At 38.8% G+C, this 21330-nt stretch overlaps 2 protein-coding genes across 10 annotated transcripts in view; one reads left to right on the top strand and one right to left on the bottom strand.

The window, feature by feature from the left end:
* Positions 1-21330, bottom strand: part of LOC119507842 (solute carrier family 22 member 4-like) — an 846933-nt gene that overhangs the window by 793495 nt on the left and 32108 nt on the right. The window contains exon 4 of one of the 8 annotated variants that reach the window (XM_037801031.1): positions 4612-5214. The exons of 6 other annotated variants lie outside the window; for them this stretch is intronic. In XM_037801031.1, coding sequence (XP_037656959.1) covers positions 5153-5214 — 62 coding nt within the window. In that variant the 3' untranslated portion in view covers positions 4612-5152. Of the gene's footprint in view, positions 1-4611; positions 5215-21330 lie in introns of those variants that run through there. One more of the 8 variants, XR_005211348.1, reaches the window with a different exon arrangement.
* On the top strand, positions 1268-13827 carry CTXN3 (cortexin 3). Of its 2 annotated transcripts, none has more exons than XM_037801036.1 (3): positions 1268-1284; positions 3062-3143; positions 10447-13827. In XM_037801036.1, the coding sequence occupies exon 3, from the start codon at positions 10546-10548 to the stop codon at positions 10789-10791; it is 246 nt and encodes an 81-aa protein (XP_037656964.1). In that variant the 5' UTR covers positions 1268-1284; positions 3062-3143; positions 10447-10545; the 3' UTR covers positions 10792-13827. The 2 variants fall into 2 exon arrangements, with proteins under 2 accessions (XP_037656964.1, XP_037656963.1); XM_037801035.1 differs by lacking the exon at positions 1268-1284 and adding an exon at positions 1389-2669.

Genomic DNA, 21330 nt, shown 5'->3' with positions numbered 1-21330 from the left:
AAGATTTTAGTGATGAAAATAAAAATTATAATATGTTTATATTTTTCAGATTATATTGAGAATTGATTCAGTTTTATTTTGAGAATTAGGGTCAGAAAGAAACATAATAATATTAGTGCACCCTTGTGTGTCATAAAGCTTGATGGCTTATGAAGCCTTTTCATATTCATTGTCCATTTCTTTACAGCATAGGACATGTAGGAAAGAATTGTAACTTAGAGAACATTAAAAGTGAGGTGAAATTAGGATGATATTTTACATTTAAAAAATAAAATATAGATTTCCAACTAATATCAACTCATGATGCTGTGTGGTTAAAAAGAAAGACCAAACTAGCACCAGGCATAACCCTGGGATCAAAATGGATAACTAAAAACAGAGCATATATAACCTATGAAATCATCTTATCTCTATCAGCATATATCGGTTTTATACAGTTCTATGTAGTATTCTAGGCACTGTATTTAAAGATGAACCAGAGAGCAGAAATTTTGGAAGGAATTCAGAGAAGAACTGTAAAGATTATTCAAGTCTTGAGAAATAGGACATACTATAAAATGTTCACAGAACCGGGGATTTCGTAAATCCTTATTCCTTACTTCAGAATTACTGATTCACACGATGTAGCGGCATTGGGGGAAGGGCTGATTCCAATAATTATAATTACAATTATCTCATAAAAGAAACATCCAAACTTGGTTCTAAGCAAATCATCAGATCTTTATCCAGTTTAGCTGTCTTGGATAAAGAACATTCTAACAAAATTTTGTGGTGGTTAATCACTGGCTTTTTGCAGCAAGACCAGAACTAAAAGAAAGGCACTAACTCATTTCGACTAAGTAAGCAGCAGAGGAGTTAGTTTAAACAAAGGTTGTCAGAGACAGTTATGGAACTCTTTCTCTGGAGAGTTTTAAAAATAGGCCAGGCACTCATCTCTCTGGGATGGTTTCAGCCTGTGAAAGTAGTTAGAGGATAACCTCGGGCCTCTCATGTTCCCTTCCACAGCTATGAGTCTATAGGCTAAAACAATATCTGATGGCCCCAGCCATCAGTAACACAGGCTCATTTCTAACTACAGTACTTTGTCACCGCATGGAATGATAAGTATATAAGTGAGGGTGGGGTCAGAATGTTTCCCGAATCACCCTCTGTTGGCAGTGTTGAGACAAAGCATTCCCTCTATCCTGCTCCGAAGCACGAGATACCGTTAGCATTGAATGATAGAGCTCTGTTGGATTTCATTTGTCCCATTGTTTTATGGATGAGTTTGTGCATGTGAAAATGGTAAGTAAAACTAATTGGAAAGGAAATTCAAGAAAACATATGGGGGAAAAATCTTCATGTTCTCTTGGGGCTTGATTCTACATTTAGCATTGAATTTAAAGGGTCTTCTTGGGACTGAGGCCTCTGCAGGACTGTCATCTGTTGCTAACAGATGGGGGTTTTCCTCTTGGAAATGAGCTCTGTTCCAGTCCCCTAGAGCTGCTCGGGGAGGACTGCTTTTTCCCAAGGGCTGACAAGCACAGTCATGGGTAGCTTTAAATATCATGCACCCCATCATTTGGTGGGTGGGTGTGTTGTTGCTAACTGCTTCAACTGCAACGGAAGAGGTGATGAGTTGCCAAAAAACAAGGATGTTCCTTCTTAAGGATCACGCCAGCATATTTTTGGTGAGGCATATTAAAGAAGAATTTTATCCTAAAATATTGGCCAAATTTATCTAGATACTGTATCCAAGGAAAATAATTTAAGTAATGTGCCATGCAACCCCAATCCGTAGAATCCTATAGACCCTTTAATAGAAGTCTATCTTCTTTATTCATCAAGTGGTTTCAGGAGACCTTTGTGGAGGGAGAAGGGCTGCCAAGGCCACCATTATACCAGCTGGCAAAAGGAGACACCAGATCTAGCAAATTTACCTCTGGGGGTAGAAAAACAAAGAGGTGGTAAAAAATGTGATATTTTTCCTTTTTCAATTGTTCTTTCTTCTTTGCCATCCATAAAGGCTGCTTTTTCTGAAAGGTTCAAAGGAGTTTTCTTTAGGAAGAGGAGTGTTTTTCTCATCTCCAACAGCTAAATGGATACCCTTCCCTAGAAGTCTTCCCATTAATTGAGTTGGCCTGAAGGTCATAAACCATAATCAATATGGAGATTGGTGGCTGCAAGGTGCTAATTGACATCCCCGAAGCAGAATGGTGTTGACAATCAATAGAGAAGTGCAGAGCCCTGATAGATTTATGGCTTTGATTTTGAAAAGGTATGGGAATGCCCTGTGATGTTTCCCCTGTATTCCTTTTGAATGTTAATGCTTTCTTGAAGATGATTTCAGACACACTGCTAGGATACTGCCTCTACTCAGTGAAGCAGAATCCTCTGAAGAGTTGCTGAGGCAGAACTGAAAGCATGGCTCGCCTCATAGCCACAGCCTTACCGGCCTCAAGCGCCTCACACGGAAAGAGGATGCTCCTTTAACTCGGGGGTTTAATAGGAAGGTTCTAAGCCTGAAACAACAGCTTTAGTTTGGGGTGTGCCATCCAGCTTTTTGCAGCTACCACTGTCTACTGCTCTAACAAAGCTTGGTCCAGAAGAATGGAGACTAAGGAGGCTTGTAACTACCTGTAACTGTTTCGTCAGGAAATGGATCAAGTGTTTTTTTCAGCCAGATCCAGGTACTTGACCCAAACTGTATCTTTGCCAGGCTAATTAAATGATTTTTTCTAACTTCACAGGTTATATGCAAGAACAAGAATCGCATAGATGCTTTTTTTATAGCCAAGGTCTGAATTTAGATCTATCTGTCAGATAAAGTCTAATTAAACAGTTGCTAGGTAAAGTTAACACTGGGGGCAGAATGTAATGATGCCTTTGTTTTTAAAGCATGTTTAAGTTTATAATGTTACTGATGCTGGATACAGGAATAGTAGAACAGTCTTCTTTCTTTCCTAGACTGCAGTAAATTATTCTTGAAAGCTGTTTGCCTGTTGCAGTAATTTTTTTCCTATTTACCTAAAACAACCGACCTTCTGAAATGTAACAGGGATGTTTTGTTTTGTTTACAAAGGATCTACAACAACTCAACAATCATGATGATAACCCTGACTGTCCCTGGGTCATGAGCAGAGTGCAGCACCAGCCTTTTTGAGGTACCTGCAAGCAGTCTTTTTTCATTATGAAATACACAAGAAAAGAAACAGAAAACTGGGTAGAACAGTAAGGTTTATTGTTTGGAGTTAAAAGTTCTAGTTTATTAATGGGGTCTTTTGATACTGTCGGTTACTGACTGGATACCCTCGTGGTCTTTTTCTGATGTTCTGAGCCGGGCTGTAGCCTCGCCCTGCAGTCCCTTTAAAACTCTTCAAGCAGGTGTTAGAAGAAAGATGAAAGTAGGAAGATGTAAAGCTGAGGTTGGAGCTCAGGCTACAGAAAAAAGTCTCCTGCTGACCCAGAGCTGACAAGCGCAGTAAGCTGGGAATGACGGGGTCCACTCCCAGCACAGGCAGCCGTGTCTGCAGGCTGACTTTGCAGGAACAAGCAAGGAGCACAGAGCTCCAAGTGCAGCAGTGGGGGAGGCAACCGTTCTGAGGCTGCCTGTTGACATTTGTAGCTGACCACCTTCACATGTTTTCAAAATCGTTGTTTCTGGGCTTTCTAAGAGCCTTGGGTCTATTATTTTTGGGCATATAAAATATTTAACCTTAAGCTGTCCTGTGAATAGCAGGGCTATTGTATTGGAAGAGGGTGGCTGTATTTGGAAAAGAAGAATATGGAAGATGCTATGCATTTATGTGAGCCAAAAAAAAGATTTAAAAATGCATTATGTACCTAGAATGAGCCAGGAAATCTTTTCTTTTTTTTTATTTAATTATGCTTTTATTTTGAGATAATCATATATTTGCATGCAGTTGCAAGAAGTAATACAGAGAGATCCCAGGTACCATTTATTTAGTTTACCCCAATGGGGTAAATACTTGAATAACTACAGTTATAATATCACAAGGTTATTGACATCGATAAGTCTCGAGACATTATATTTGCATCAATCTTTACCTGAAGTTTTTGGATGGTCACCAAGAAGGCCATGAATTCTTTGCGTTCATATGAAACATTTTAACATTTTGCAACTATGTATGTATGTCCCGAAATGCATGCTACTGTTTGCTGGGCTAATACGCAGAATTTCCAAAAGATTTGTGGGTGAATAACTTTTGCTTACTTAAGATTACTTTGACGATGATATGGCTTATGCAGAGGGGCTCACAATTGTGGGGGGAGATGTCATATTTACATTTCTGGGGTGGGGTAGGTGGTTGTATCTTGAGGGACTCCAGTTACGCAATCAGGAAGGCAGCTATCTCTTCCTTTTGCTCAAAACATGCTAAAATGTCAATAGTTAGCTTCAGAACTGTTGCAGAATAATGCAGGACATTGAGTAAGTTTGTCTCTGCCAGCACTGCAAATTCAGCCCTACCTAGCTAGCCAATTCCCTTCCTGTTAAATACTACAGATTGGTCTCACTAATCTGTCAGATAAATACAAATAAGGTGCACAGGATGTCTTTGTAGGACAGAGTGTCTTGTACATTACCTGTGAATATAAACTGGACAAGCCTGTGACTGTTCTTGCTCAATGGGTGAGCCATTTTTACACAACTGCATTTGAAAAACATGTCATGTCACGTGACTAGGTTTCTGTCCTGAAAGTTTTAAAAATTAGGTACAGCAATTATGTGGTTTAGGAGCATTTAAAATATGGACACCATCCATGAACTACATCCTGCATGTCACTGACTGCCGAGAAGTAGTCACTTTATATTTATTCCAACTATATGCCTCTAATAGTACAACATGCCAGAGAAAAACTTGGGACCCAGCATCCTATGGGGAATCCTACTATTTTGATAACTAATTTTATGATATGGAGCAAACTACTTATAATCTCCAATACTCAGCATGCTTGCTGTCCTAACAGAGATTAGAAATGGGCCTCATTTTCACACACAGAAGGTGTAAAGAGAAAATACTCATCACCACCTATTTATTGAACACCCGCATGTACCGGAGTGATTACAAACGTACTACAACTTTTATAATTGTAGCCGTTGCAGTAGGGTGTGCACTTGAGTCAATGATGATCACAAGATAAGGCAGGGGTATCAGATGCCAGTGTGGTTCCACAGAACAATGCACCAAGTGACAATTAATTCTGTCGCTGTTCCTGAAAATGAAAAAAGAAACATGTCACTCCTTTACCATATATTTTCTTCAGATAAAATCTTTTTCCTTACTTTGACATTGTATAATGAGATGCTACTGAAACAAAGTGTTCAAGGGACCTGAGCCTGAGAAGGGTATATGTTGACATTAATATTTTCTATATAAGAAGTTTGGATTCAGGATGTTTTAAATGGCAGCCCCTCTCCATCAAGAAGCAGATTAGGTATAAAAGGGTTTAACCTCTTCAATAGAAGGATACCTGCTTATCTTTGATTTTTACATTTTGGACGCTACCTGACAGCATCGAGGCCAAGGAAAATGAAATGAGCCAAATAACTACCTGCTTTTCAAATCAAGAGGTCTATGACTATGAGAGTGTCATTGTGGCTAGGATTCTCTGTGATTGTTTGAAACAAGATCTCTTTCAAATACAGTGATCACACAGCCCCGTTTAGCTGGAGGGCATGTGCTTTTTCTTTTTCCCTTCCATATCACTTGGCTGGCAGTTTGAAGTCTGAATTTAGTTCTCTGAGTGAAGGGGCCAGAGATTTGGTTCAACCTATAATTAAAGAGGCAATGATCCTGGTACAGTGAGGAATTCCTCAAGGAGCCTGTTGTTTAATAAGGGGAAGGAAACAAGCACCATGAGACTTGTCTTATAATAAGTGCTGCTTCAGAGTACAAGGAAGGTGTTTGGGGAGGTAAATTAGGAAGCAACCCATCCCTCTGGTGCAGGGAGAGATGTAAGAGACCGCCGAGGAGGCTGAGGCAAGCTGGGATTTGGTGTGGAGGCTGCAGGAGAAGGAAAAATTCCACAGGTGGGAATAGGGAGAGAAGGAGATGGATCCGGCAGAGACATCATGAACAAGAACTCAGAAGGGGGAACCTGGAGGTGTTCAAAGAACAGCAGGTGTTAAGTCAAGCTGAAGAGCAGACAAAAAGAGGCCCTTCTCCTTAGCGGTCTGTAGGTTCAATTCCATGTGAGGTTATTCTTACCATACATTGGTTATTTTACTCTAAATGAAATGTGATTTAATGTTTACTCTGTATGTACGCATGTATGTATGTAGGTGTGTGTGTACACACACACACACAGAAAAATTCCATTGTTGGAGTATGTATGTCCTGATTCATGGTCCAGAAAACAGGGACACTAGGAGGAGGTTAATGAGAAGGCTTGGGCCTTGGAGACCAGGGCAAAAATGTTTTCTGAGAGAAAGAGTGGTAGGGTCTGAGCTTAGAAAGACAAATCTAGATGCAGTACATAGGAAGTAATGGAAAAGGAAGAGAGGAGCAGTTTGCAAATTACCATACACCAAGCAGTTCGTGGTGAGAAAGACCGTGGCTCAGATGGACTGTTTACAGGGGGCTTCATAAGTAAATCAGGGAGATTCACACTTGTGAATATCAGAGTCCAGGGCAGTCCTTGAGAAAAGGGATGCATTATATGATTTTTTGAAAATAGTATATTTTAATTAGGGTTTCATTGGTCCAGTATTAAAATTAGACTTCATTTGCTGAGCACACACAAATGGAGTTGGCAAAGAGAAGACAGGTGTGCTGTGTAATGGGGGAAGCTGGTCAGGATTAAAACCCTGCTGTGAGTAACCGTGGTCCTCCTTTAGACTTAAAATAACTGCAATTTACTATTATTAAGACTTATGATGGTTGCGTCAAAAATCTTTTGAAATAATTTGCTTGCCGAGATTTTACTATTCATGTAAAAGAAAGATTTCATTATTTAGCTAAAAGCGATCAGGTGCATTCTCTAAGAATTGTTTTTATCAAAAAGGGACTTTTTACTCTAAGAAAGATATATTTTTAAAATTTAGATGTCTGTGTATTTGTATTGTGGTAGCCGAGTGATTAAATTCTTTTTCTGTTTCTTATGTCTGATGCTTCCTTTAACTTAAACATGTCATTGAGCTTTCCAAATTTGTTAATTATTGATTAGCTGGTTGTGGGTTTAAAATCAAGCAGGCTTATCCAGGGATTTCAATCAATCCTAGGCAAAACTGGGAAATAAGTGATATTTGTTTCCGGATTTCTTTATTCCTTCATAATCATCTCTTGGTCTTCCTGATCTATCTGCCATACACCACATACTCCCCCACACCCCACATTCTCCCCCATATTGCTCCCCTGCTGGGCCTCCTGGTGTCTCTCTATGGCCCCTCACTTCCAGCAAGATCTGCCTTCACCCCCCTTCCTACCTACCACATTTCTCCAGAGAACACGTCTCAGAGATAAATCCTGGCTGATATGTTAATGTATTACTTGCCTTGGTAAAATATTGCAATTTAATAGAAGCCTTTGATAATTTGGCCAAAATAAGTTGTTTTACTAGGAACTTGAGCACCATAGTTATGCTGGAAGGGGAGAAGTTTACAATTCATAAAGCTCTGTAGAGTTTTCAAAATGCTTTCCTCTCTATTTTTTTGTCATTTTGGTATATCTGGAAGGGGTTAATGATGCTTATGGAGAATATATTTGATATTTTAACAGCCTTCTCAAATCATGTGATCAGGCTGCAAAGAGAGTTAGCCATATCCTTGCATTTTGCCTATTAATCAGTCTAGGGTGGTAAAACAGCAAATTAAAACTGATTTTAAATCATTCTAATAGTTAGCTTCCCCATGGAGAAGCTGGGCTCCAGATTGATTTATAGGGAGATTAAAGAGGAAGATGTGGCTAGTAATCTGAATCAGGATGACTAGGTTATTTGCTGAGGCTTCTGGAATGGCTGCCCATCACCACAAGCCCCAAATGAACAGTGCACCAGCTCTAAAACCTGAGTGATACACAGAAGCCTGGAGGTGTTGTGCTCGGAGAAAAAAACTTGGCATTTTCCCCTGTATAGGGAAGATTGCTTCTGGGTGTCAAGATGTCTCTCACCAAGTGAAGATCAAGGGTGGGAAGGCAGAGACCAAACGAGGTATTTGCTCTTCTAGTCAGCCAGCCTGCAGCTAGGGGATCATTATCACAGGTTCAAGGGGTTCTGTATCCAGTTCTTCAGTGTTTTTATGGACTTCACAGATCCAAAAGTCCTTATATTGTAAACTTAAGCAGTTTATAATCTTTGCTCTTCTAATTTCTTTTTTGGATTGTGTAGTGCTTTCTTAAAGAACTTTCTGAAAAAATGCTTCTCTGACTCAACTATGTTGAGCATAAACAAAGATGAAAGAGCTCTGGCCTCATTTGGGCTGGAAGGATATAGACAAACAATGGGATTCTAGAATGAGAGTAAGCCAGTAGGGAGAGCAAGGATCAAAGTGAGGGAGCGCTCAGGAGGACATGAAAAGACAGCGAAGCCATGTCAGGGATGGTGCTGTCATCTGTCCCTCTGTCAACACATGGCTTTCCTTTGGCCCAACTCTTGGAGAACTTTATAGTTGGTATGCTTAAAGGAACAATATTCTTTCAGTCCTGTTTAGGTATTTTTGGTGGGTACAAATGGCCCTGGTCTGAAGAGCTGGTCACTCTTTCCTACCACTACCACTCCCGGCCTCAGTTATCCCAGAAGAAATCAACACCTAAGGAACTAAAACCAACCAAACCAAAACCAAAACCAATTTGTTAACATTCTCCATATTCCTAAGAAGTTTATTTTTTTTTAATAAATCAAATTTTATCATTCTTCAAAACACACATGAATCACAAATGAATCTATTGCAACTACTCAAGCCTTTAAAAACAACTTTTGGTCTTGGAGTTGCAGAAAGAATCCCTTCTCCCCAAATTGGTACCTCCTCCCTCCAGGATAATGGTCATGATTCCCTTTATAAACTGTTTCCTAAATTGTGTTTTTTATAAACTTTTAAGTGTCAACATACATGCAAACTGTTATTATAATTACTAATGCTATACTTGAAGGCAATGATTATAAGTTAACCAAAGAAATATGGTATTAATGCTGTAGATCACAACCTCTATTTTTATGTGGTTGCTTATTTTTGTTGGGCATAATTTCTTTTGGATCCATGTTAATTTCCATACTGACTACTCTGCTCTGGAGTTTTTCTTATAGATTGATTCATAATAAATATGTTCATGATTTTCTTTACAGTAATGTCTAATATAGATAATTTCCTCTACAAAATTTGATCTAAATATATTTGTCTAGTATTTGAAGCTTTTACCAGAGTTTGTATGTATTTCAATTTTGCTTTAAAGACAAACAATAATGTTCAAATACCTCAATTTTCCGCAAGTAAAAATGGAACAGTGATAATTTGTCCTTCTCTTCCTCTCTACCAAATGGCCTTAAACAGTTGAAAGTCACTGTAAGGAAAACTGTCCTTTTAAAAAAAATTGCAGTCAATTGATTCCTTTCCCATAGCTCAGTACTTTTGGGGCTTCCCAGGTCAATTATTGAATTTGGTCTTTTTTTTTCTAAAGACAAAAGAAAAAAGCAGCAGTAGCTCCATCATTTTAGAGTCTGAGACACCTCCCTTCTCCAGTGACCCTGGGCAGGATAAATCATTTTAGCTCCCTCAGTCAGGTCTCAGGAAGCAACACCTTATATTGTTTTCCTTCTTTGAATGTTTTTCAAAGGATTTTCATAGACAATCACCATCATTATAACACCATGAGAAATGCAGGCATTTCTTCTTTCACTTTTACAGCTTAGTGACCTCTTCAAGGTCTCACGCTTATTTAGCAGTAGAATTAAGGCCAGAGCCCAGCACCCCATGCTCCCCGAGAGCCTTTCAGTTCGGCCCTTTTTCCAGCTTCAGTTTCCTTGCACTGGGGCTAGAGAGGCCTCTGCCTTCGTGGAGCCTGAGGTAGAGTGGCTGACACCGGTAAACTTGAGCCACAGCCCTGTCACATAGCTGTACTCATTACATGGCAGCCATCATATGAATAATGGGGGAGTAATATTGTTGGAAGGAGACCAGAAGAGACTTGGCAGGGAGGCTGGGTTGTGGATATTGAGAGGGAAACACGCCCGGGCATCAACTTTGTTGTGCACATTTCTTTCTTCCGTCCTATGGTTGTATTCCCTGGCCATCCCTCCTGGCCCCAGGGGGCTACTCCGAGGGCAATCTGGCAATTTCGTGTAGGAGTAAAATATTATTCTGTCTCGTAATTATACAGAATTAAGCATCTCTCATGAGAGGAAAGCTGGCTTATAGATTTCTTTTTCTCTCTGAAAAAAAAATATTTGTAGATTAGAAAACAGGGTTGGTGTGTGAAGGTTAGTCCCTTTCCTTCCCTTTCTTTCTCCCTGCAGATAACTCAGCCTGTCTAAGGTGCAGCCACCATGATCTCAGCAGACTGATGATGGACCAGGAGGGTATTGGGAGACCCTGTGCTCTGGCTTCCTGGGACGATGGATGGAGGACAGCCCGTCCCTTCACCCCTCATGCCCCTTGGGAACGTGTCATCGGATTCTAGCATGTCTCTGGAGCAGAAAACCACCTTTGTTTTTGTGATTTTGTTGTTTATTTTCTTGGGCATCTTCATTGTCAGGTGCTTCTGGATTCTTCTGGACCCTTATCGGAGCATGCCGACCTCAACCTGGGCTGATGGACTCGAAGGCCTGGAGAAAGGGCAGTTTGACCATGCCCTGGCTTAGCCTGAGGGAGCAGGATCCCCTGCTGAGGAGCTGATGTGCTGCATGTTTGGCCAGGAGTCTTTAGGTGACGTTCTCAACAAATGAAGTTTTAACCATCTCTGGTCCTAAAACCACAATCCGTATTCAATAAACACCCAGCTGGGTTAAAGACATTTTTGAGGGTATTGGAAATGAAGGTTTATATTATTAACCACAGAAAGGAAGTCTTAAATTTCTGCTTTTACTCAATAAATGAATATTGTTGAATGTGTGTGAATAGAAACCAAGTACATCAATACTGACGGAGACTTTGCCATAAAACAAAACACTATCCAACCCGACCAGAGAATAGAAGACTAGAAAAAGTCCAACCTGAATCTGGTGCAAGGCCACAAAAAGCCTTCATTGCTCTAATTGTATCTCTCAGTTTGTTTTATTTTCAGGGGAATCTGGGTCTCAGGCACAGAGTGAGGAAAATTATGCTGAGTGGGCCCAAAGCAGGTGTTTGTCATCTCCTAAGGCAGGGAGCATTGAGAAGCAATGGAAGGGTTTAGGAAAGATGGTTCTGTCCCTGGTAAATATGGGTGAGAATGATATAAATTTTTTTCTCACTAATTTCGAAGGCCTAAGGAGTTTTGAAAACTATATACCATGCCAAGTACATTCGATGTATTCATGTTAATAATATGTGTAGAAGTCACTCAACATACCTTGAATTTACTTTCATCACATATACTTACCAAAAAGGATTGAAATACTAGGTTGCAATGCAGTTTCTAGCTTTTTTTTTTTTAATGAAAAGTTAATTGTTTAGAGAAGGCCTTTACAGACTTGACAGCAATATGTGTTTAGGACTGTATGTAGAAACCAAATAAAACTTTTCAAGAAACAGAAATGTCTCCTTCCTTATTTCACCAAGATTAATGAAGAGGTGGTGCATTGTACTGAATGCTGAGGCTTAACAATTTTCCAATGGAGAGAAAAAAAGAGCAAAGACCATGAATGGTCATCTAATTGATCCTTTTCCCATTTTAGGAAAGGCTCCCAGAAATTGTCCTGCACAGATAAAATCTATTCTAAACAATATTTAAGTCCACCAAAAAGGAGATGTGAAAACCTGTTATTCCAACTTTTATTGGTAGGAAAACCCCTCATATCTAAACTAAATTGTTACAGTGACTTTTTAAATATAATCTTAAAACTGCAAGCAAGCAGGAAATTGTAATGTAATCTTCAAAGCTGGAAACTGGCTATAATGGAAGTTCTTATTCTCACAAAGAGGCAATCTGTAAATGTAAAGTCTGAAGCAATATGTAAATGTAAAGTTTGCACCCAGATATGAATAAAGCCTTTTCATCTATCTCCCTAAATAGCCCGGGACACTTTTCACAGGTGTCACCAAGCTCCTGAAGAAAACAGGAAGACAGGAAATAATTAAATTACTGAAGTTCTCCAAACCTGTTACATTTTAACAAAAATGATTAACTCCCTTTGTCTCTAATGGGTTTTGCCAATTAGAGAATCACTGGGAGACTGCCCCAAACCTCCCAGATATAGCTAAGCCTTTTGTCTATATATGTAAATGTAAAGTTTGCACCTTTCACAGATGTCACCTAGCTCTTGAAGAAAACAGGAAATAACTGAAATGATTAACTCCCTTTGTCTCTAATTGGTTTAGCCAATTAAAGAATCACTGTGAGATTGCCCCCACACCTCCCAGATACAGATGGACTTTTTGTCTATCACTCTTGTTGCATGTTAATTGAATGATTATCTCTCTTTGTCTCTGAACTGGATATAAAAACCAATTGGAAAAACACTTCGGGGAGGCAGATTTGGGAAAGCTTCCCTTGCCTTCCACCAGTATAATAAAGCATCTTTTCCTCTTCAGCCTGGTTTGGTGTGACTTCTATTGGCCGCAACAAGCGAAGAACCCAGATTTGGGAAGTGCCCCTTCTTCAAAATCACTTAGGCTGCATATACAGCCCATGTCCTCCTCAGCTAGTTGTCTCTTTTTTGTTTTTTTTTTTTAAGGAAAAAAAAGCCATCAATGCCCTAAAAGGCAGCCCCTATTAAAACTAATTTCTTGCCTACTGCTTCTTTTATATTCTTTGGGGATTCCTGCTGCCCAGGCTTCCTCTTTCCCCCTTCCCCCCATGATTCTTTTTTTTTATAATAACAGCTTTATTGAAATATAATTCACATTCTATAAAATTCATAAAGTGTACAATTCAGAGGTTATTAGTATATTCACAGAGTTGTGCATCCCTGCTTACTCCAGAGCATTTTTATTACCCTCCCAAAGAAACCCCACCTGTACCCATTAGCAGTCACTTCCCATTCTACCCTCCCCACCAACCCCTAGAAACTCCTAATCTACTTTCTTTCTCTACGGATTGCCTAGCCTGGACATTTCATGTAAATGGGATCAAATCACATGTGACCTTTGTTACAGCTTCTTTCACTAAGCATGGTGTTTTCCAGGTTCATCCATATTGTAGCATGCGTCATTCCCTTTTATTGCTGAATAGTATTCCATAGCTTGGATAGACTGCATTTTGTTTATTCATTGGTTATTAAGAAGTTAATGCTTTTATGAACTTTCATGTACAAGTTTTTGTGTAGATGTATGTGCTCAATTCCCTTGAGTATATATCTAGGAGTAAAATTGCTGAGTCATATGGTAACTGTATGTTTAACTTTTTGAGGGACTGTCAGACTGCTTTCCAAAGTGGCTGCATCACTTTACGTTCCCACCAGCAAGGTATGAGAGTTTTGATTCTTTTGTTAAGTTCTCTCCAGCGATTCAAATGTGTTCTTTAGCTGTAGAATTTATAATTGAATGCACTACTCTGAGAGTGATTCAGATTAAAAAGACTGAAAACCGCTAGTGATTTCTACATGTTACAGGTTTATTGATGCTTTCAAAGAATCTTTGTTTCTCAATTTAAAGTGAAATGCTGCTGCTGATTTGTGGTCATCTTGTGGTCTGTTAAGTCACCCGAGTTTTCTTCTGTCTTCTAATAAATACTTCTTTAATCCATTAATTATAAGGTTTTCTTTTTCCTTTGTAGTACCATGCCATATGTGTCCTTATGAAGTTTTTTTCCTACTTTCTTCAGCATCTATTTAAATCCTCTCAAGTGTTTATTGAGCACCTACTTTGAGCCTGACATTCTGTCTAACACCAGAGATATAAGACCAGTTCTTGCTCCTGAGTACCTTTCTACCTTATTGCAGAGACAAGAAATGAAAAGAAGGCATTTCTGACTTGTCGTTCAAATGAGTAGTATGGACATATGGTTCCTATGACATCAGAATCACCTGAGTAGTTTAAAAAAAAAGTCTATATTGACTAATACTCATTATAAAAGTTATACGGTTACCAGAGTAAAAATGTATCAAGCAATTTGGAAAAATATAAGGTCAACAGCAAAAGTCAAAGTTCTGCCTCCTCAGATAACCCTAACCCTCAATTTTCTTCTGGGAAACTTGTTAAAAATGTGGATTACTACAGCTTTCCACCCCAGAGGTTGGTTTGGTAGATTTGGGTTAGTGAACAAATGCTGTAGAAGATAAAAGATGGGAGAAATAGTTGAGGACCAGAATAGTCAAGACAAAGTCCCAAGAGATGATGGCTCAGGTGTGGTGTTTAAGAGCTTGGCATAAAGCTTTATGCAATGTAAGTTATAATTATGAAACAAGCTACATGTTGACCTCAGAGAACAAGTTTTTTAGGCAAGTGGAAAGGAAGCGAGGGGGATGATATAGGAGAGCAGCCCTATTGGGGTGGATTAGGAGGTAGCTGGAGCTCACTTGCTGAGCTGGACATCAGAGGGTCCAAAATAGAGAGATGAAGTGTGGGAATCAGTGTGGATTCACTAGAAAGAAGACAACATGAAGAGTGCTGTGTCAATTCCAGTTTTTGCACCTTTCCTCAGGGTTAAACTAGAATCTACTTCTATAATGGGAACAGACTGAAATAGCCACCTGCCCTCTAGGAGGCCTTTGAGCACAAGCATTGCGGGTAAGTGCCGTAGGGACATCCAAATCCTGCTCTTCTTTCTTTCTCCCCTTTATTCCCCACTCTATTTTTATTTTTCCTTCTTAGATTACCACTCCTTGCTCAACCTCCCTTACTGGTCCTCCCCCAGAGCAGGGCTACCATAACAAGTGGTAAAGCCTTTGGGCTATGCAGAGTAATTGGATCCTCCCTGTGAGAAGCGCGAGCTCTGTTTTAGTTACCGATGACTCTTTGGAGTGAACAGCACGCTCTGTAAGGGTCACAGACGCCCTCTCTTTCCTAGCTTTCTGGCTTCAGGAGTTGTGGTGCAGCACTTTGCCTCCCTTACAATGGATTTATAAAGAGCGAAGTTGACCTTTATCATGTATATCTACATTTTAGGCTGAAAAAAAATGGCTTTCCCAAGGTCACTGTCTAGAATAGAGTTACCTTTTGATTCAGAATAATGGGGTAACCTTATTCTCGGCCTGAGGTCTGAACCACAACCCACGGTCTATGCCCCCAAGAGACCCCGAGTTCTAAATGAAATTTGCTCCCTCTAAGAGACTTTTTAAATATCTTAAAGTAAAATAAAGTAAATATAAGCTTACATGGGGTGTGAAGGAGATTAATATGACTCCTGCTGTTAATTAATGAACATTCCAAGCCAGATAATTCCTTAGCTATTTTTAAGGGTTAAAGTCAAAACAAAATAAGCAGATTTTAAGAGGCAGCAGTTAAATAGACCAGATATTTATGTATGTAGGAAAAAACTATGTATTCAAGTTCCTTTTTTATTGGATTCATTACACAGTTTTACTGAAACACTAAGGCTTTTTCATATTTCAAATTATTAATACATTTGTTGTGATGAGAATTTTCATTTGTCCATCATAGATCATTAGAAACATCTTGTTGTTTCAGAAATAATATGTGAAACATATTGAAACAATTATCTTCAGTAAATATTTTAAGCCCCAAGAACTGAATGAAATCTGAGATGTGATTTTTGAGACATGTATCTTCTGAGAAAATTTATTTAAGAGAGGTGTCTCATTGATTCATTAATCACAAAATTGAAGAGTAGAGTCATGATCCTGAAAAAGTGTACAAATCACTTTGCTGTTGCATACTCAATCCAGGGTTAAATTAGCTGTGATTGTCAGTGTTATGTGGCAACTTGGTAACTTGACCAGGCTGTGGTGCTGAGTTGTTGGTCAAACACCAGTCTAGAAGTTGCTGTGAAGGTATGTTGTAGATATGATTAGCATCTAGTTAGTTGACTTTAAGTGAAGGAAATTAGGCTCTATAATATGGGTGGACCTCTAACAATCAGTGGGGGCCTTAAGAACAAAAAACTGAGGTTTCCCAAAGAAGAAATTCTGCCTCAAGATGACAACATCAACTCTTGCCTCAGTTTCTAGCCTGCTGGCCTGCATTACCAATTTTTGGGCTAACCAGTCCCCACAATTGTAGGAACCAATACTTTAAAATAAATCTCTTTATGTGTGTATGTACATTTATGTCCCATTGGCTCTGTGTTGTGTAAATGTAATCGTTTTAACAAACTGAAAGGAGATTGAAATTGTTTTAGTCACTTAGGCTGCTCAAGCAAATGCCTTGAAATGGGTTGGTTTAAATAATGAGAATTTATTAGCATACAGTTTTGAGGCTAAAAGAAAGTCCAAATCAAGGTGTTATCAAGGCAATGTTTTCTTCCCAAAGACTGGCATTCCGGGGCTGGCTGCCAGTGATCCTTGACTCCTCCATACCATGACAAGGCACACAGTGGAGTCTCCTGGTCAGTCCCTTCTCTTCTGGGTTCCGTTGATATCCAGCTTCTTGCTTTCCATGGCTTTCTCTCTCTCACTGCCTGAATTTCATTCTCTTACAAAGGACTCCAATGATAGACTAAGACCCATCCTGATTGAGGTGGGCAACATCTTAACTGAGGTGACTTCATCTAAAGGTCCTACTTACAGTGGGTTCACACCCACAAGAATTAAATTTAAGAACATGTTTTTTCTGGGGTGCATACAGCTTCAAACTACCACAGAAATCCAAAGTAAATTTAGCACTTGAAAGCAGATCCAAGGCAATGATAGTTCGAATGTTCAATGCAATCTCTTTGCTTGGTTAATTACAACTGCCAATATAATCAACACACAATAGCCAGGTCAAGGGCATACAACACATTTAAAGGTGGGGGATACCAGAATCTCGAAAATCCATCGCCCTGAGGACCAAAAAAAAGCAGGCGTACCTTTAAGAGGGGTCTCAGGAGCCAGGTCCAACATGGTATTCATTGGAAGTTCCAAAGCCTACGGCAGAAGGTGCTAGTCTGGTTGCAGTGTGTCAGCAATAATAGCAGCAAATCGCAGAGCACAGCACGGGCATTGGAACCGGGAAGCAGAGTGATGTGGTGTCAGCTTGCCTCTTACCTGATGCTTCTCAAAGCAACATCTACACTAAATTTTATAGGAAGAGCCCTTCTTGTCGGCATCAAGCCAGTCCACATCATATTCTCACATGGATGTCTGATTATCACTTGTTACAAAAACATGTTTTTTAGCAATTTGCTTACATTCTAATTGTAATCAACGTATTTACAATATTTTTTGGCATTGTAGATCATTAACATTTCAATATACTACATTTTGTTTCTCTAGAGAACTCTGAATGATCCACTGCCCATGCCAGAAGAGAGTATTTGCTTGTTTTGAGATGAGAAATGACCTTCTAATCTTCTTTTGCACTGGCTGGATGAACCAGGGTCCAACACTTCAGCCAGTCCGGGGGAATCTCTCCAAAATCTTTTTTTTTTTTTTTTTAAACAATAAATCCCTGCTGGATTTACTGTAGAGGGCAAATTTTGTTTCAAGTTTTCTGCTGTAAACTATAGTCATGTCTCGTTCCAAAGCACCATAAGATTCTCATATCCCTCCATCCCGCAGCCTTTCCCAATATCCTAATTTATGTTTTCATGCTTTCTTTGTTTCAGACTAAAGGCAATTCCCTTTAAACCATCTTTTGAAAGGGATTTCCACTCCTCTTCTCTTTCAAGTCCTATTCCTAGCCCTACAGCTTCAAGCTTATGGCTCTTCCTTGATTCTTTGGGGTTAGAAGAGCTGGAATGAAACTTGGCCATCATCTATTTCAACCCCTCATTTTACATATAAATAAATGAGATGCAAGAAGTCAAATGGCATTCCACAGTCAGTCTCCACCCATTGGTTGCAGTTGCATCATCATACAAATGTAATGTGCAATAAATTCAACCAGAATAACCAGTCAATGAATCCATGAGTGAAAATGACCATTTGCTATTTGGCATGAGAGTTATTCTTAAACAATCTCTTTGTGGGGGGCCAAACATTTTTTTTTTCTAAAAAAATAAGAAGAAAGCTTTCTGGACAAAGTATTTTCTTTTGAGGATATTCCTAAGCTTCACTTTAAGTGCCTGTATAACCAGAATTACTTACAGTTAGATTATAGAGGATTCCTTAGCAACAATTTGGTTTCTCAAAACATAACATAGTCAATCAAAGATAAAACTTCAAAATTTCTTTATTTCCCAATAGACCTTTGAGCTATTTTTCTTAGTTGAAGAGGCGCGATGGGGACGATTACAACAAAGTTCTTAAAGCTGTGGATAATGCCTTATCTCTGGTTTATCAGAAAGATGTCTGGAACCCCTGGAGACATGGATAGAGCCTCAGAGAATATAAAAAGTATTCCAAGTCTGAGAGTGCCCTTTATCCTTTTCTGTCTTGTCTTTCCTCCTAATTCTCTATTTCTTTGTATCTTTCTGATCTATGGAGTGCTGGAAGAAGCTTAATGTATCATTAAATTCAGTATGTCCCTGATATATCAATATTTTCTTCAATAGTCAACAACAAACAGTTGTCTGACGTTTGCTGGAATGTGCCTAACTTCTTAAGAAATCCGTCCTATTTTGAGCTTGTTCTGGTTCTTATAAAATGTTTCCTTATCTTCCAGAAATTTTTCTTTCTGTAATCTTCACCAATTGGACCTTGTATTTCTCCTGGAGTCACAACAATTTTTAATACTTTTTAGCATGATAGCCTTTCATAACATGAAGGCAGTTATTGTTGAAAGACATTTCTTGCTGGGTCTTTTCGTCAGAGGACTAACAGCATTTTATCTTTTCAAAGATGTTTGTATTGCAAATACTATTATAAAATAGAGGTAGTGTCTCCATTAGGTAAAAGATTGGACAAGATTGCTTAAGCCCCTTTATAAAAGATCAGGGTTTCCTAAGCTTGGGATTTCTCACTTATAATGCAAGCACTGTGTGAACAGGTATCATCTGCCCCTTTTTGCATTGCTTTGTGGGAAGTGGGACTCAAGGAACTGGCACAAGAAAATGTTGATTTTCTGACCATTGTGATTGCTATGAGTAATAAACTGTTCTCTGTCTCGGACTCAGGAGTCTTGTGTTTTCTGCCAGCATCCATGAAATTGTGGCAGACAAACTTCAACCGTTCTTCATTCTGTGAAATGTTTTGAATAATCTCTTACTCTTTTTAAAATTCTGCATGCTTCTCTGTTTAACTGTGTCCCTGTGCCCAGAAACTCAATAGTCTATGTGTGGTCATTCTAAAATGAGTAGAACCAAATTATTATTTATTTTGTTCTGAAAACCACATACTGTAAGGCAGCCCAAGATGAAATTATCTCTTTTGACATCCACATTACTGGTACTCACATTAAGTTCACAGGTAGCCTAAACCCTTGTGCATTTTTACCTACGCCAAGGTAGAAATCACCTATGCCAATGTTATGTCAAATACCCCCATCATATTCTTGTACAGTTATTTTTTTAAAACAAGTCCAGGACTTTAAAATTGACTTTTTTTATTTCACTGTATGCCATTTGATCCACAATTACAAACTTTTTTATAACTGATTCCACAATTATCATATTTATTGTGCCCCACACACCATCTTCATGTCATCTGTAAAACTAATTTAAAATTACATAAGGATGACATGAAATCAGCAAGCCATCTATATTTCTACCCGAGGAATTGATAAAACTTTGAAAACATCAGAGCCAAAGGGAGAATTCTGCACCATGCCACAGGGATCTCAATGCTTTGAAGGAGTCAATTGTATCAGTAATTGTAAGCAACTGCTTCCCATGGGGAGCTCCATGGAGATGCTCCATGGAGATGCTCACCAAGGGGAAGACTCATTTAAGTCAAGCAATAAAGCTGCAAAAAGGGAAAACTACTAAAGTGATATTTGTGTAACTCCCAGAACTGAGCTGAAATATCATTGATCTACATTGGCAGGCAGGAGTCATCACGAGACAACAAAGGATTCCACCAACATTAGGTAGAACTTAAAGTTAATAGGCAGTGAAAAGACTTTTGGCTACAGCCCCACCCTTCTGGCTGGTACTGTTACTCTGCTTATACCTTAAAATAATCATGCAGTAGCTGCCTTAGGAGAACTTCTCCTGGAAGCAGGGGCAATAAGTCATATATCAATCAGCTTGAGATAGCACAGGGTAGTGAAAGAGCACGTCACTAAGACTCCACCATGCTGGGTTCATTACTGGTTCTACAAAGACCTAGCTGAGAAGCTTTTTAAAGTCATTTAATTTCTCTGGGACTAACTTTCTTCATTTGTAAAATAAGAAGTTTAGACTAGTTAATCTCCAAATTCCCTTTGATTCCTAAAAAAAAATGTTTATAGCTAGAAATTTGGGAACCATTTATTGAATACCAATATGAAAGATAATTTACTTATTGCATTTAAATCTCATCAACAGTACAAGGGAAGAATTATGCAGCAAGAAACTGAGGCTTGAAGAACTTAGGTAACATGTCCTAGGTTATGCTGTCAGAGTGCAGCAAAGTAGGAATTTGAATTCAGTTTGCCACGATGCTTCCTGATGTAGCAAATAGCAGTAGGAATCACAGTAATAGAGAAAACTATAGAAATAAGTAAAAATCTAGAAACAGAAATAAGATTTTCTAGAAATATTAAATTGTATCAGCATTCTGCTGAAGTTTTTGTTGTTGCTATTACTGGTTTTAAGAAAACCCCTGCACTAAGAAGTGGCCTTTAACAAAGTTGAGACAGGTTGAATTTAACACAACTGAGTGTTTGTTTGTTTCTTGTTTTGAATAAATATTCAGGTCCTCTGTTTGCATTCAGTTTCCCACTGTCACTAATTCTGTGAGCTTGGGAAAATTAGTTAACTTTTTTATACCTCATTTCCTCATCCGTAAAATGGCCATTAAGTTAACAGCATTTCCCCCACAAGTTTGCTGCAAGAACTAAATGAGAAGATGAGAACAGTACCTACTAACAAGCTCTGCATAAACATCGAGTCAATAAATAGTTCACTGGAAGAAGGATGTTTTACATACTTTCCTCACTGAGATACTGCAATATTTAAATATGTGCTAAAAATCACAAAACTCTGTCACTAAAAATTAGACTAATAAGGGCAACTTTTATAAAATTGTGCTTTTGTGATTATTTCATTTATTTTCCCTAGTTCAGGGTAAAATGAGGAAAAT

Source organism: Choloepus didactylus, chromosome 13 (assembly GCF_015220235.1).
Source record: "Choloepus didactylus isolate mChoDid1 chromosome 13, mChoDid1.pri, whole genome shotgun sequence".
Taxonomy (NCBI): domain Eukaryota; kingdom Metazoa; phylum Chordata; class Mammalia; order Pilosa; family Megalonychidae; genus Choloepus; species Choloepus didactylus.
This window is presented reverse-complemented; position numbering and strand designations above follow the sequence as displayed.

Bases quoted from the DNA above. Each gene is read 5' to 3' on its own strand.
- CTXN3 (XM_037801036.1), top strand. From the start codon at position 10,546: ATGGATGGAGGACAGCCCGTCCCTTCACCCCTCATGCCCCTTGGGAAC.